This window comes from Colossoma macropomum, unplaced genomic scaffold, assembly GCF_904425465.1.
Source record: "Colossoma macropomum unplaced genomic scaffold, Colossoma_macropomum, whole genome shotgun sequence".
NCBI lineage: Eukaryota > Metazoa > Chordata > Actinopteri > Characiformes > Serrasalmidae > Colossoma > Colossoma macropomum.
In genome coordinates, this window is record NW_023494805.1 from 27,974,736 (window position 1) to 27,987,227 (window position 12,492).

Consider the following 12,492-nt stretch of genomic DNA (forward strand, 5'->3'; position numbering starts at 1 on the left):
AATATTTACAAAATTATCATTCACTAGTTACTTTCTATTGGGATGTGTGTGTCCCAAACCTTAACCCTTAAATTTCAACTTGTGAATTAATATTTTTTTTGTATTGTTTTTCTTTTTAAAGATTTTTTTATGTCTTTTGAAAATGAGTTGAAGGATTTAGAGTATCATAAGTTTAATTTTTTAATAAAAACTTTATACCGAAACACACACAGTTTTAGTCTGTAGACGGAGAATTATTTTAACCACACCCCTGCATTTTAGAGCAGGAAGTGAGACTGCATCCCTGGTAGAGGCAATTTTTTTTAAGTAAATATGTCCCACACACACACACATCATCTAAACCGCTTATCCTTCTGGGTTGTGGTGTAAATATGTCCTGAAATCTGAAAATTAGTGTGGAACATTAAGAATGACCGTTACCGAAACATAATGTTTTAATGAAGTATATTCTGATCTTTTGTGGGAACAACTGTTCAAAGCTGTGTTTGCTATTCATGTGTTTTTGAGTTATGCTCAAAATTAGCTAAAATTCTAACTACCCCTGAGACCCTACTATATAAGTGTGTGTGTGTGTGTATATGTATGTATGTGTATATATACATATATATATATCTCTCTCGCTAGACTAAACCTCTTAGTATGGCATGATTAGCATAGAGGTCAATAAGCAAAAAACTCAGCTACTGCAACATGGAAAGTACCATTAGGGTATTACAGTCCAAAATACAGAAGGACACTTCACACCATTACATAATGAGGAAAGGATTAAATGCAGAAAGCCTGTTACCTCGGCAGGGTGTTAAAGAGAGAGAGAGAGATGAGAGAGCAAGAGAGATGAGAGTGTGTGAGAGAGGGAGAGAGAAAGAGAGAGAGAGACAGAGAGAGCGAACAAGGGAGAGAGGGAGAGAAATACATGGACACTTGTGCTAAGTAGTGGTGAGTTTGATAAGAGGAGAGGTGGATGAGAGAGAGGGGAAACAGCTGAACAGACACACACACACACACACACACAGTAGGGTCTCAGGGGTCCCTGGATGAGTGTAATCTCTTTAGACGGACAGTACGACCCGGTCACATCATGTCTGGGGGTTTTGACGATAAAGAATGCAGCCCATGTAAGCGTTTACGTCATTATTATATCATACAGACTGTCCTCTACACTAACATCCAACAGTCAGCTCACTCACTTCACATCATTTCAAGTTCTTCTAACACGTGCACATTCAAGGCAAATATGCATTCAAGGAAATTCCAAATGCAAGGATGAAATGTTCAGCCAGTTAAAATGTACTGAACATCTGCCTTATTTGTTATAGTGTCTCAAAGCCAAGTCATGAGGCATGAGGATTTGGATTTACTTAAATGCGTTACAGAAAGCAATCGTTTAGATCTGTACACTTTTTTCTTTCTTGATCTGACTGTGTAATTAGAAAGAAGTGAACATTTTTAGAAAAAGTGAAGAATATTAAAATCTAAATGGTACAAAAGTATATATTCAAGTCTGTTGAAATATTTTTTATGTATATAGCACTTTTTTACAACAGCAGTTGTCATGAAGCACTCTAGGTACATATATCAATGTGTAATAAAGAAAAATATGGGTTTTGCCTGTTGTGCATTTGTGACATACATGCAAACTTGAAGCAGAATGTACACAAGTGTCACGCATCCACCAAACTCCCTTGTGGATTCGGCTCAATCTCCCAGAATCCTCTGGGAGATCACATGACTTCCGAGCTTCCCGTAGGCAATAACACTGAGATGGACTCAATTTCCCAAGAACCTCTGAGGAATCACATGACTTCTCACGTGACTCTGCGCTCCTATCAGCGCTCTAGAGCTCTGGAGTATTGATGTGAATCATCTGTGTTATTTGTCATATGACACAGTTAGTTTAGTATATAAGCCCGGGCTTTAGCTTAGTAAAGTTGCAAGGTATTGTATCCACTATTGTGATCTACTGAGCGGTTTTCTTTTGTTGTGTATTCTGTGTATGATTTTTGCCTTTTGTTTTCTTGACTCTGCCCTTTTTGCTCTGCCCTTTGGATTTGTTTGCACTGATTCTGATCTTGGATTTTGACCAATTGCCTGCACCTTCGACCACGCTTCTGCCTTTCCCTTTTTGGATTTGATGCATTGTCTGATGTATGTCTGTGTGTATTTCTTGTGCCTTCTGGATCTGAACACTGCCTGGTTTTTGACGACGACTTTGAACTTTGCTCCTATCAGTAAAGCCCTTTCTGTAAGTTACATCTGCGAGCGTCTGACTCTGCTTCAAACCTTACAACAAGAATCATCTTTGCTTGAAGGGCATTTTAAATCTTTATCACAGTCTGTGGCATGACAGTGAGAACCAGCAGTCTGGTACATCATAGACATGTCCATATTAAAAATACAAAAATACAAAAAAACAAAGAAACAGGAAGCAAAATCAAAACTAGAGAATCACCAAACAAAAAAAAAACAAATGGGAATAGAAATGTTAGGTAAATACAGGTAATTAGACTGAAAAAAAAACACTGGGAAAGAACTAGAAAAATATTCACCATTCACCCCAAGCAAAACTTTGCAATGTATATAAAAAAACACTGAAATACACAGAAACATAAGAAGACACTTGAAAACACTGAAAACAGGGAGAGATGACTAGACTGCAAAACAGATGATATCCTAGACATAAACGATAAAAAACAGCAGGCACAGTCATGTGGAGCAAAGCTTGAACTGGGCAGAGCAAAGATGGGGATTCCATGCTCCTGTCCACCTACAAATATATTCTTATTATGCAAGTTTCCAACCTTTACAGAACATTCGATAAAAAGTGCATTTATCTTGATGAGAAATTGTAGCGTACAACAGTCACGGAAATTATTTATTCAAATTTATGTATTTCAAACACTGTTAGGATGGATCGAGTATACACTGTTAGAAAGGATACAGTATAGTTGTTTGTGTATGTACATTTACATTTAAAGCATTTAGCAGACGCTCTTATCCACAGTGATGTACAAAAGTGCTTTGTTGCTCACTCCGTCCACTTAGCTAGTAAAAATAAATTAGAGCTAAGACACTGCCAGAAAAGTGCCGGTGTTGATAACTTGAAAGAAAGATCCAAAATAAAGAATTAGGACAGAACTGCAAAACCAGACAATTTCATAAGAATTGGAATTTGAAGATGGTGAGGGATTCTGCTCTTCACATGTTCAATTCACCACCTGGTGCCAGGACAGAGAAAACACGTCTTCCATGTGTTTTGAAGGATGGTGGGTCAAGCTAAGAAGGTATAAGACATAGATTGAGTTTGTCATCAGGCAGGGAGCAGCAAGTCCTTTTTTTGGCTTTGTGGCCAAGCATCAGAGTTTTAAATCTGATGCGGGCAGCTACAGGACACCAGCAAAAAGAACGTGGCAGTGGAGTGACGTGGGTGAACTTAGGAAGATTGAAGACAAGCCGTGCTGCTGCATTCTGGATCAGCTTTAAGAGCCTGATGGCATGCATAAAAAGACAAGCCAGAAATGTGTTGCAGTAGTCAAGCCTTGAGGTGATAAGAGACAGAACAAGCACCTGGGTGTCCTTCCTAAAGGGAAAGGGTCAAATATTCTGGATGTTGTAGAGGAGAAACCTGCATGACCCAATCAAGTTGGTAATATGAGCCAAAAATGAAAACTGGCCCTCCAGAATCATATAACCGAGCGGCTGTGGGAAACTTGATGGCATTTTCCAAGCCTGGTTTCAATTAGCCACAATAACACACTCCAGCTGGGTAGTGTAGCATTTTAAACCAGTCACTCAATATCATTTAGTGAATCTGAACTCCAACCTAAATTTGTTCAGTTGAATTGGAATTTCTTTCAGTGTTCGGCAAAGCTTGTCCAATCTCACAATAGTTGATATGAAGGAACACATTTGAGGGCAGAGCACAATAGGTCAGTTGTGTTATGAAGCCCAGTTTGGGAGTCTTCACTATCTGTTGGTGACCCTGCATGTGTGCTCTCTCTTTTTCAGTACTGGATGTCTCCGTCTCTCAGAGGTTGTCTGGGAATTTATGCTCTGTGGGCGTAATAAAAGCTCGTCTTCAGCAGTGGACAACAAGCTTCAGCAGCAGACACTAATTCTGGTTGCATGTGCCTGATGGAACCTTATTAAGGCCTGCAGAATGAGCCTGCTGGACGTAAGGAGTGGGTGGTCCCCTATATCACTGTTTTTTGTCAGTGCTGGCGGCCTTGTATCTAAATGTCATCACATTGGGTTGATGCGCAAGAGTGGATTGGGAGAGAGACGTGAATGTCAGGATGGGTCTCGCAGCTGTTTTAGAGCAGATTTCAGAGCCACACTGTCCTTTAAAGAGCTCTACAAAGCAGCTTCGCAAGTTTACTACACTTGCTCGTCAGTCTGAGAGACTGTACGTGAGTGTGTTTTTTTATCGGATTTAAGGAAGATGAGCCGAGAATTAAAAGACAAGAAAAATGAAGGTCATGTAGTGGTAAACACTTATGTGTGAGGAAGATAAGTGTAGGATAATTCTGTAGTTTACAGGTAACTGGATTTGTCTCTCCAGTTTGGTAGTTTACCCAGTAATTCTAAGGCAGAGAGATCAAGAAGTAACTTTAACGATAACATATAAACATAAGTCACTTAATTAATTATTTAGTACTTTTTAATCAGTGGTATCAGGATTTCGAAGATTTTTTACAATTTCTGTATAATTAAACTGTTAAGATATAAGCAAAGTAGAGGTCTGCTAGCCAACCAAGTACAAAATATGAGATTTTGGCGAATTTATCACATACAACGTTTAGAATTGGGTGAACATGCCACTGAACAAAACTGGAATGAAGTTTGACAGTACATCATTCACAATCATCCAATTGATGGGTTGATAAAAAGGTTGCAGCAGATCTTTCCCCTTTGCCTGTTAAACTTGCCCAAAATGTGTTAAGCATTTCTGCAGTAGCAGCAGTAACATAAGGAACTTTAGCCCAGTGGAGCTAACTCTTGATCGGAGGAACATGGATGCTGTTCTCTGCCAGGTACAATCAGCAATTCTATAAAAAATACAATGCTAATACTGTTAATGTATTACAGATGTGAAAATATCAGTTTATCCCAGCATTCCCATCATAACATTTTCTGTCAATCAAGCATTTTGTTACAAAGCAAAGCACAGTTAAACATGTCTGCAATAATCCATCTGTGTGAGTGGGTTTGGTTTGAGCTCGGGATTCAGGTTAAGCAGTACCAGTCGGGCCTGGTTGGGTTGGGTCTCAATTCGTGGGTAGGGATCAGTTTCAGGCTTTTATTTCATGTCCCATACAGAGTGTTTTGATGTGCAAAATATCTATTTTAGAGAATCTCACAGATTTTTTTTACAGTGGTGTTGATAGGAACAAGATGTCAGAAGAGTTTATGTCCTTTGAATCTATCTGACAGAAAGCTGTTATACAAAGTGGTTATAAATACAGTACATTGCCTCATGCTTTAGACATTGTTTAGGTATAATTTTGGCCCAGGCATGGCTGGGAGGTTCATGCAAGGTATTGTAAGGCAAAATAGCACCAACATTTTTTTAATCCCTATTTTACCATTATAAGCATTTCATATAAAAACTTAGAAGATACTTGTAAGTTTACTGGTCATTTGGTACTGTAAATAAATGGTTATATTTGTATTAAAGACACTGTGTCCTTGGTCCCTGGCACTACCATTGTAAAGAAATCTGAGCTTATAAGCTTCTCTACAGAGTACAATGTCATATCAAACCACTTTGACTTTGATTACATCTCAAAGACAGAATTACAAACACATTGTTAAAAATCGGTCAAATTCTCCTTTAGTTGTCACTGTGCAGACAGCATCTGTAACTACACCTGTCTGACCTTTATATGTTCTTGAGTCTATGAATTTATGTAATATTTCTAACTATGAGTGCATGTGTTAATGTGTGTGACTCTCTTTCTCATACATGAGGCAGTTTGTCAGTATTACAACTATAGAGAGCACAGCAGCTGCTGACAGTGTCTCTTTCTCTGTCCCTTTAAGCCAACATCAGGGGGCTTTAATTTTTTAACGCTCCACACCACACCACAGAGAGAGAGAGAGAGAGAGAGAGAGAGAGAGAGAGAGAATGGAAGAGAGGGAGGGAAGGGAGGAGGAGAGAAGGAAGTGAGGAATGAGAGGACTCAAGTGAGGACAGTGGAAGAAGGAGGGATTGTGAGCGATCAAGAGAGAAAGGAGGGATATGAGTGACAGAGAGGGAGGGAACAAGAGAGGGAGGAGAGAAGAGGGGAGGGTTTCTAGAGAGAGGGAGGGGAAGAGAGAGCAGCATGTTTCCCGTGCTGGCTCGATCATACACGAAAGAGGGAGAGAGAGAGAAAGTCACACACTCACACACACTCTCAGTCACACACACACATATACACACACATACACTCACACACTTACTGTCAACTGCAGGCGCCGAATCAGAGGTGCCTAGCTGAGGAGACTTACCTTACACACACACACACTAAAGGAGAAGGAGTGATAGAAACTGGCATCAGTGTGTACAGAGAAGCCAGAGGAGCCGGGACAGAACTGAACTGAACCGGGACAGAACCTGGATAGAACTGGAACAGAACGGAAATGGACCAGGACATTAGAAATGCAGAACTGTGGAGAACCTGGACTGAACAGCTCTAAACCAGGACAGAACCTGGACAGAACAGTACTGAACTGGAATGGAATCTTGACAGACCTGTACTAAACTGGGACAAAATCTGGACTGAACAGAATTGAACTAGGACAGAAACTGGATAGATCAGTCCTGAACTGGGACAGAACCTGGACAGAACAGTACTGAACTGGGACAAAATCTGGACTGAACAACACTGAACAAGGACAGAAACTGGATGGATCATTACTGAACTGGGAAAAGACCTGGACAGAAGAGTACTGAACTGGACAGTACAGACATCTGTATAGAACTCTGACAAAACAGAAATGGTACATAACTGAACAGCACTGGGATAGAACAATGCTGAACCGGGACAGAACCTGGACTACCAGTGCTGAACCAGGGCAGAGAGTATAGCACTGTACAACTTTACAGCACTGGGACAAAACAGAAACAAGACTGTACAGTGCTGGAACACAAGCTAGATGGAACATTTATGAACCAGCACTGAACCTGGACAGAACAGTGCTGAACCGAGAGAGGGCCTGGATAGAACATTATTGAACTGACATAGAACCTAGACATAACAGTACTGAATTGGGACAGCACCTGGACCAAACAATACTGAACCTGGACAGAACAGTACTAAACCTGAACAGAACATTTACCAAACAACAGTGATCCTGGACGGAACAGTACTAAATTCAACTGAACTGAACCTGTGTAGAACAGTATAGGGCAGGGATAGAACTGTGTAGAACAAAGAGAAAGCTGTACTGAATCAGGACAGACCTGTATTGTACCAGGACAGAACTGAACTGAACCAGGAGAGAACTGTACGGAACCAAGAGAAAACTGTGCTGAACCGGGACAGAACTGTACTGAACCAAGACAGAACTGTACTGAACCAAGAGAGAGCTGTACTGAACCAGGACAGAACTATACTGAACTAGGAGAGAGCTGTACTGAAGCAGGACACAACTGTATTGAACTGAATCTTCCTGCCTGACTTTTTTTCTCAGGACCTGTACAACACAGCTGGTTTCCGGAGTTGACTGACACGTACAAGCTACAGCGATCTCTCTAAGGAGCACATACCTGCACCCTCCATCTTCTCCACACCTCCCTCTCCCTCCCGTCATCCCACGTTCATTCATCCTTCTCTCCTGTCTCGTGTCTCAGTGTGTGTGAAGGACACAGAACTGCCAGGAGATTAGCTGCACACCACGCTGCTCTCCTTTTTACGCTGAGGGAGAGGCTCTCCTCTCTCCTGCTCCCACTCTCTCTCTCTCATTTTGTGTCCGCTTTCCCTCGTTCATGAATGTCACCCCTGTGCGAGGGAGCCTGTGAAATTTACAAACCCTCTCCCAGGGGCTGGAAATGGAGGGAATGCATAGGGGGCATGGAGGAGGGAAGCCGTCTCCCGTCTGATTCCTTCCATCCTTGTTTCTCTTCCTCTAATCCCTCACTCTGGATGTGAGCTTCTGGGACGACCGTACCAGGTTTTGATGTTTTTTAAATACCTTTCTTTGTTTGTTTAAAAGCAATTTCTCTATTTATTTCAATTTAATTGTAATGGAGTCAAAACAGATTTCAGGTTGAAGAAAAAGAATGTCAGTTTAGTGTTTATGGATTTTTTGGAAGGTTTGGTTGGAGTTGTCTCAGTTGAGAGGTCAGAGAATCTGGATGATGTGATTTGCTTTTTAATTTGACAGCAGTCTAAAGTCTTGATTTCCAGTCTAAAGTCAAGGTTTTGGGAAGCTACGAAGTCAATTTGAAGCTGGATAAAGTGCATGTGGTGTGGAGGCTTGTCCAGGACAGGCTGGGATGGGACTGCAGAGACTCCAAGAGATGGAGATAGAGTGAAGCATGGACGAGCGGTGCCTCACTCTCTGCTGCCGGACAGCAACAACATGACTCCGCTAATCACCCACTGCCACACTCGTGGTCCAACGTTAGCATATCGGCACGACAACTGAAACACAACACCAGCAACTGAACTTGCCACTTCAAAATCAATAAGAACAGCAGTTGCCATTTAGGAAACAACCTTGATTCAATTCAAAAAGACTCTTTTTTTTTGTTTGTTTGCTTCTGTTTTTTCAACCAAAGAAAACTTTACTGGGACTTTATTTGGTGTGAACCCACCCCTTTGACTCATAGATCCAGCCCCCTTTTCTCTCTTTGATATTGCCTCCTCATCTGCTGATTGCCTCGGGAGACCCTGTACCTCTCCTGCTGTCTGTGCTCCCCCTGCCTGTTCCTGTCCGGCGCCCTGGGTGACTGGGCGGGCTGGCGGCCTTTTGACGGGTGATCCTGGCACGACAAGATGGCTGCCCTCGCCAGCTCACTGATCCGACAGCGCAGGGAAGTGAAGGAACCCCAGGCCAACCGGCAAATCGCCAGCAAGCGCAAGCCCTGCCCCAAGAGCAACAAGTCCCTGTGTCAGAAACAAATCCTCATCCTTATCTCCAAAGTGCGGCTATGCGGCGGCCGAGGGAGGAAACTGGAGAAGAGACCCGGTGAGTCCAGAAAGGTTCCTTTTCCTTCTTCCACACTTACCTTCTGTGTTCTTTCCAGCTTCAAGTTAGGGTTAAAGTTGATCACAATCACATTTCTTTTGTTATCTTCTGTTATGATTTTATCTGTGAGTAGGAGGATTTGATAATAATTTAAAGAACTAACTGAAGGACAAAAATCATTATTGCCTGCTTTGACCCTGTGAGTGTTCTGAGCACTCATGCACTGATACCCTCTGAACTTGGGTGATTGTGTATGGTGCATTGACAAGTTGTGTGATGTAAGCATGTTCTGGTTATCAGGGATGAAGAACGTCGCTTTTAAACCACTTTTAACAAAAATGTTACCCAATTTCCAAAAGTGTAATTTGGTCTTCCATATTGTGATTGGTCAGATCAGTTTGCCATTTACTGTAAATGACAAAATACTTACTTATCAGCAGTTTCTTACTCTAGTGCTGAAGTGTGTATGTGATACTGGAGACACTCATAGGGATACTAAAGATGTCCTCTAGAGCTGGCATGATACCACTTTGCTGATACCGATACCAACACTGAAATCTTGAGTATCAGCCAATTTTTTTTTCAAAACTACTAAGGTGGTTACTGTGGTTACTGTGGTCTCCTGATATCTGATCTGCTGATATCGACCCAATACCGATACCCAGTATGCAGTAACGTCTTCCGTAAAAGACATCAGTGTGCTGTCCATCAGTGTCTGGTGGAGAACAGCGCTTACTGCTGTGTAATCGTCCTGATTATTTGGTTGTGTGACGCTGCAGTGCCTGGCAATTTATAGCCAACAGATGCAAAAGTCGCATGTAAAAACATTTACAAGTCCTCCAGTGTCTGCCTCACTCGTCCTCTCACTATGCAACTGTATGTATAGAGAGACTGCATGGATGAGTGTTGGGCTGGGTGGATGAACGTTGTTGTTTGTGTAATAAACCACAATGACAGTTTTACTCTGTCACAATAAATCGATCATATTACTGATGAGTTCATGTTGGGTAGGTGGTAAAGAATACGGGCAAAGGCCCTTCAGAGGTTTATAACATCATAGAGAAGTGGTGGGGAACTGAACCATCTTTAACAGATGTGCTCATCTCCCTCTTGAGAGACTGTAATGCAATGTTTACTGTTGGAAAAGCCTGAATGCATTTTACACAGCTTTTCAAAAGATAGCCGGAGGGGTTTGGTTTGAAGTTTGAGTAGATGAATTCATCTGAAATGTATTTATGTTTGTGTGCATGTATGTACAAAGTGCAGCTTGCCAATTATGAGATAATGATCAGCTTTACCCAAGAGATAGTCTAGAACAATATCTAGAACAATTAAATGGAGTCCTCTGTGTTTCTTGTCAGCATAGGGAGCCGCTGGGGTGAATGCTATGCAAATACCATAAATGAAGCATGGAAATTGAATTGGGTCTCTCTTACTATCAGACCCCTCTGGTCTCCTGCTCTTAGACACGGTGAATCCTTCACCCCAGAAATTAGCCATCCTGTTTTTCATAAATGCATTTCTTTTTTTATTCAATTTACATTTGAATGAAACTTTTAAAATAGAATAATACTCTCTGAGACGGTTTGGAGAAAATGCTACGAATATGTGCCTGTGGCGGATTTAGCCTTATCTACTGGTACAGAGGTGACACGGGGACAAGTTGTATGGTGGATGTGTTGCCTAGTGGCATCCAGAAGGCAAACACTGCTGATTTATTTCAGTCTCTTATGGGCACAAACTCTTTCTTTAACCCTATTTGAGCTTGACTACTTCTAAAATCTAAAATCTTTAGGTACTATAATTGAAATGACTTTTGTAGAGATTTGTGACTTTAACCCAGCATCACAGGCATCACAGTTAATAATTCCAGAGTAATTCCATTGTTGCCTGTGGTAAAAATGAATGTCATTATAAATCACCGCTATTGCACCCTGTGGTAAACAAAGATGTACCAAAGATAATATGTGTTGTTCTGTGTATATTTTCCCCCAAATGTCGCCAGGTCCTCTGATCTATGAGGTTACTAAATAGTATACAAACATACATGTTTTGCCACATACATACTACAAGCAAGCTAACACTCTTGTGCATCGTACTGACTGTGTGAAAGAAGCTGCTACTATAATTTAACACAGTTGCACAACACCAGCTACTCAGACTGTAGCCTACTGTCAAAATAATTTCACTTTCACCCATGATAAAGCTTACTGGCTTCCATGGCATATTATGGTGAGGTTGCCAGTTTTCATGTTGCATATGTGTATGTGTAATTAAAATTACTTTGGAACTCATTGGTTAACCTTGGAGCATGATAACACCATCTATTTTTCACAGATTTGACCCAGGACTCTGGTTGCTAATAGATGATGACACTACCTCAAAGATCTAAAGAAGTCTTGTTCAAATCAATAACAATAATTTAATAACAAAACCCACTGGAAATAAACAACACCACTTCTTTTGGCGGTCGGAGGACAAGGTGTATAAAATGTCTTGACAAAGTTCTTTCATCCTCAATACAGGTGTACAGTAAGCTACAACATTTTGAAAATAATGTTATTGTCATTGACTGTGATCTGATAATGTAATGCTAACATGAACTGATGTTTCAATCCAGGTTGTCTGTGGTAAATCCATTTTTTTTTCTTTTTGCACATTTAAAAAAATCATGTCTGTCTTGTATATTCTGTAAACATTTTATGATGTGAACTGATTGATTGTAGATAATCTTACCAACTCACATTTCTTCGCAGTGGTGGTGCCACGCATGACCAGTGAATCTATTGTAAAACAGTGTCTCAGGCATCAGCAGGCAGCGTACTCACAGTGTAATAACTTTCTGTGAGGGACCTTTAGAGGCATTTAACACCTCAGATGACTGGTTTCTATCACCACCACTGTAAACAGTTCTGCAAACATGTTCCTCTGGAAAGCACACATTTCACATCATAACATTCTGCATGACCTTGCTTACATCCAGACAGTTTAACTGTTTTAACCATGCAAACTTTATTTTTGTTCTCCTGTGAAGTTCCCATTTTGTGGATATGAAGTTTAGTTATGACAGTTAGTGTTAGTGTCAGTGACAATATACTTTATCCCTATGAATTATTTAGTATTTAAACATTACATTATGGAACATCCCCTAGTAAAGCTCGTCCAGCTCCAAAGGTGCTTTTCTCTTTCGCACACACGTATACACAGTAACGCACACTTGAGAGAGCCTCATCAGTTCAGAGGGCTTGGCTACGTGCGCGTCATCACGTCGGGATATTGATGACAGGCGTGAGCCAAGTTCATCATGGTAATTACCAG

The 12,492-nt window shown here is 41.0% G+C and overlaps 1 protein-coding gene across 1 annotated transcript in view; it reads left to right on the top strand.

Annotated features, from left to right (window-relative positions):
* Window positions 1–7,926: 7,926 nt before the first annotated feature.
* fgf11a (fibroblast growth factor 11a) overlaps window positions 7,927–12,492 on the top strand; it is an 82,869-nt gene continuing 78,303 nt past the window's right edge. Inside the window, exon 1 of the mRNA XM_036597379.1 lies at window positions 7,927–9,174. Coding sequence (XP_036453272.1) covers window positions 8,982–9,174 — 193 coding nt within the window. The 5' untranslated portion in view covers window positions 7,927–8,981. The remainder of the gene's footprint in view (window positions 9,175–12,492) is intronic.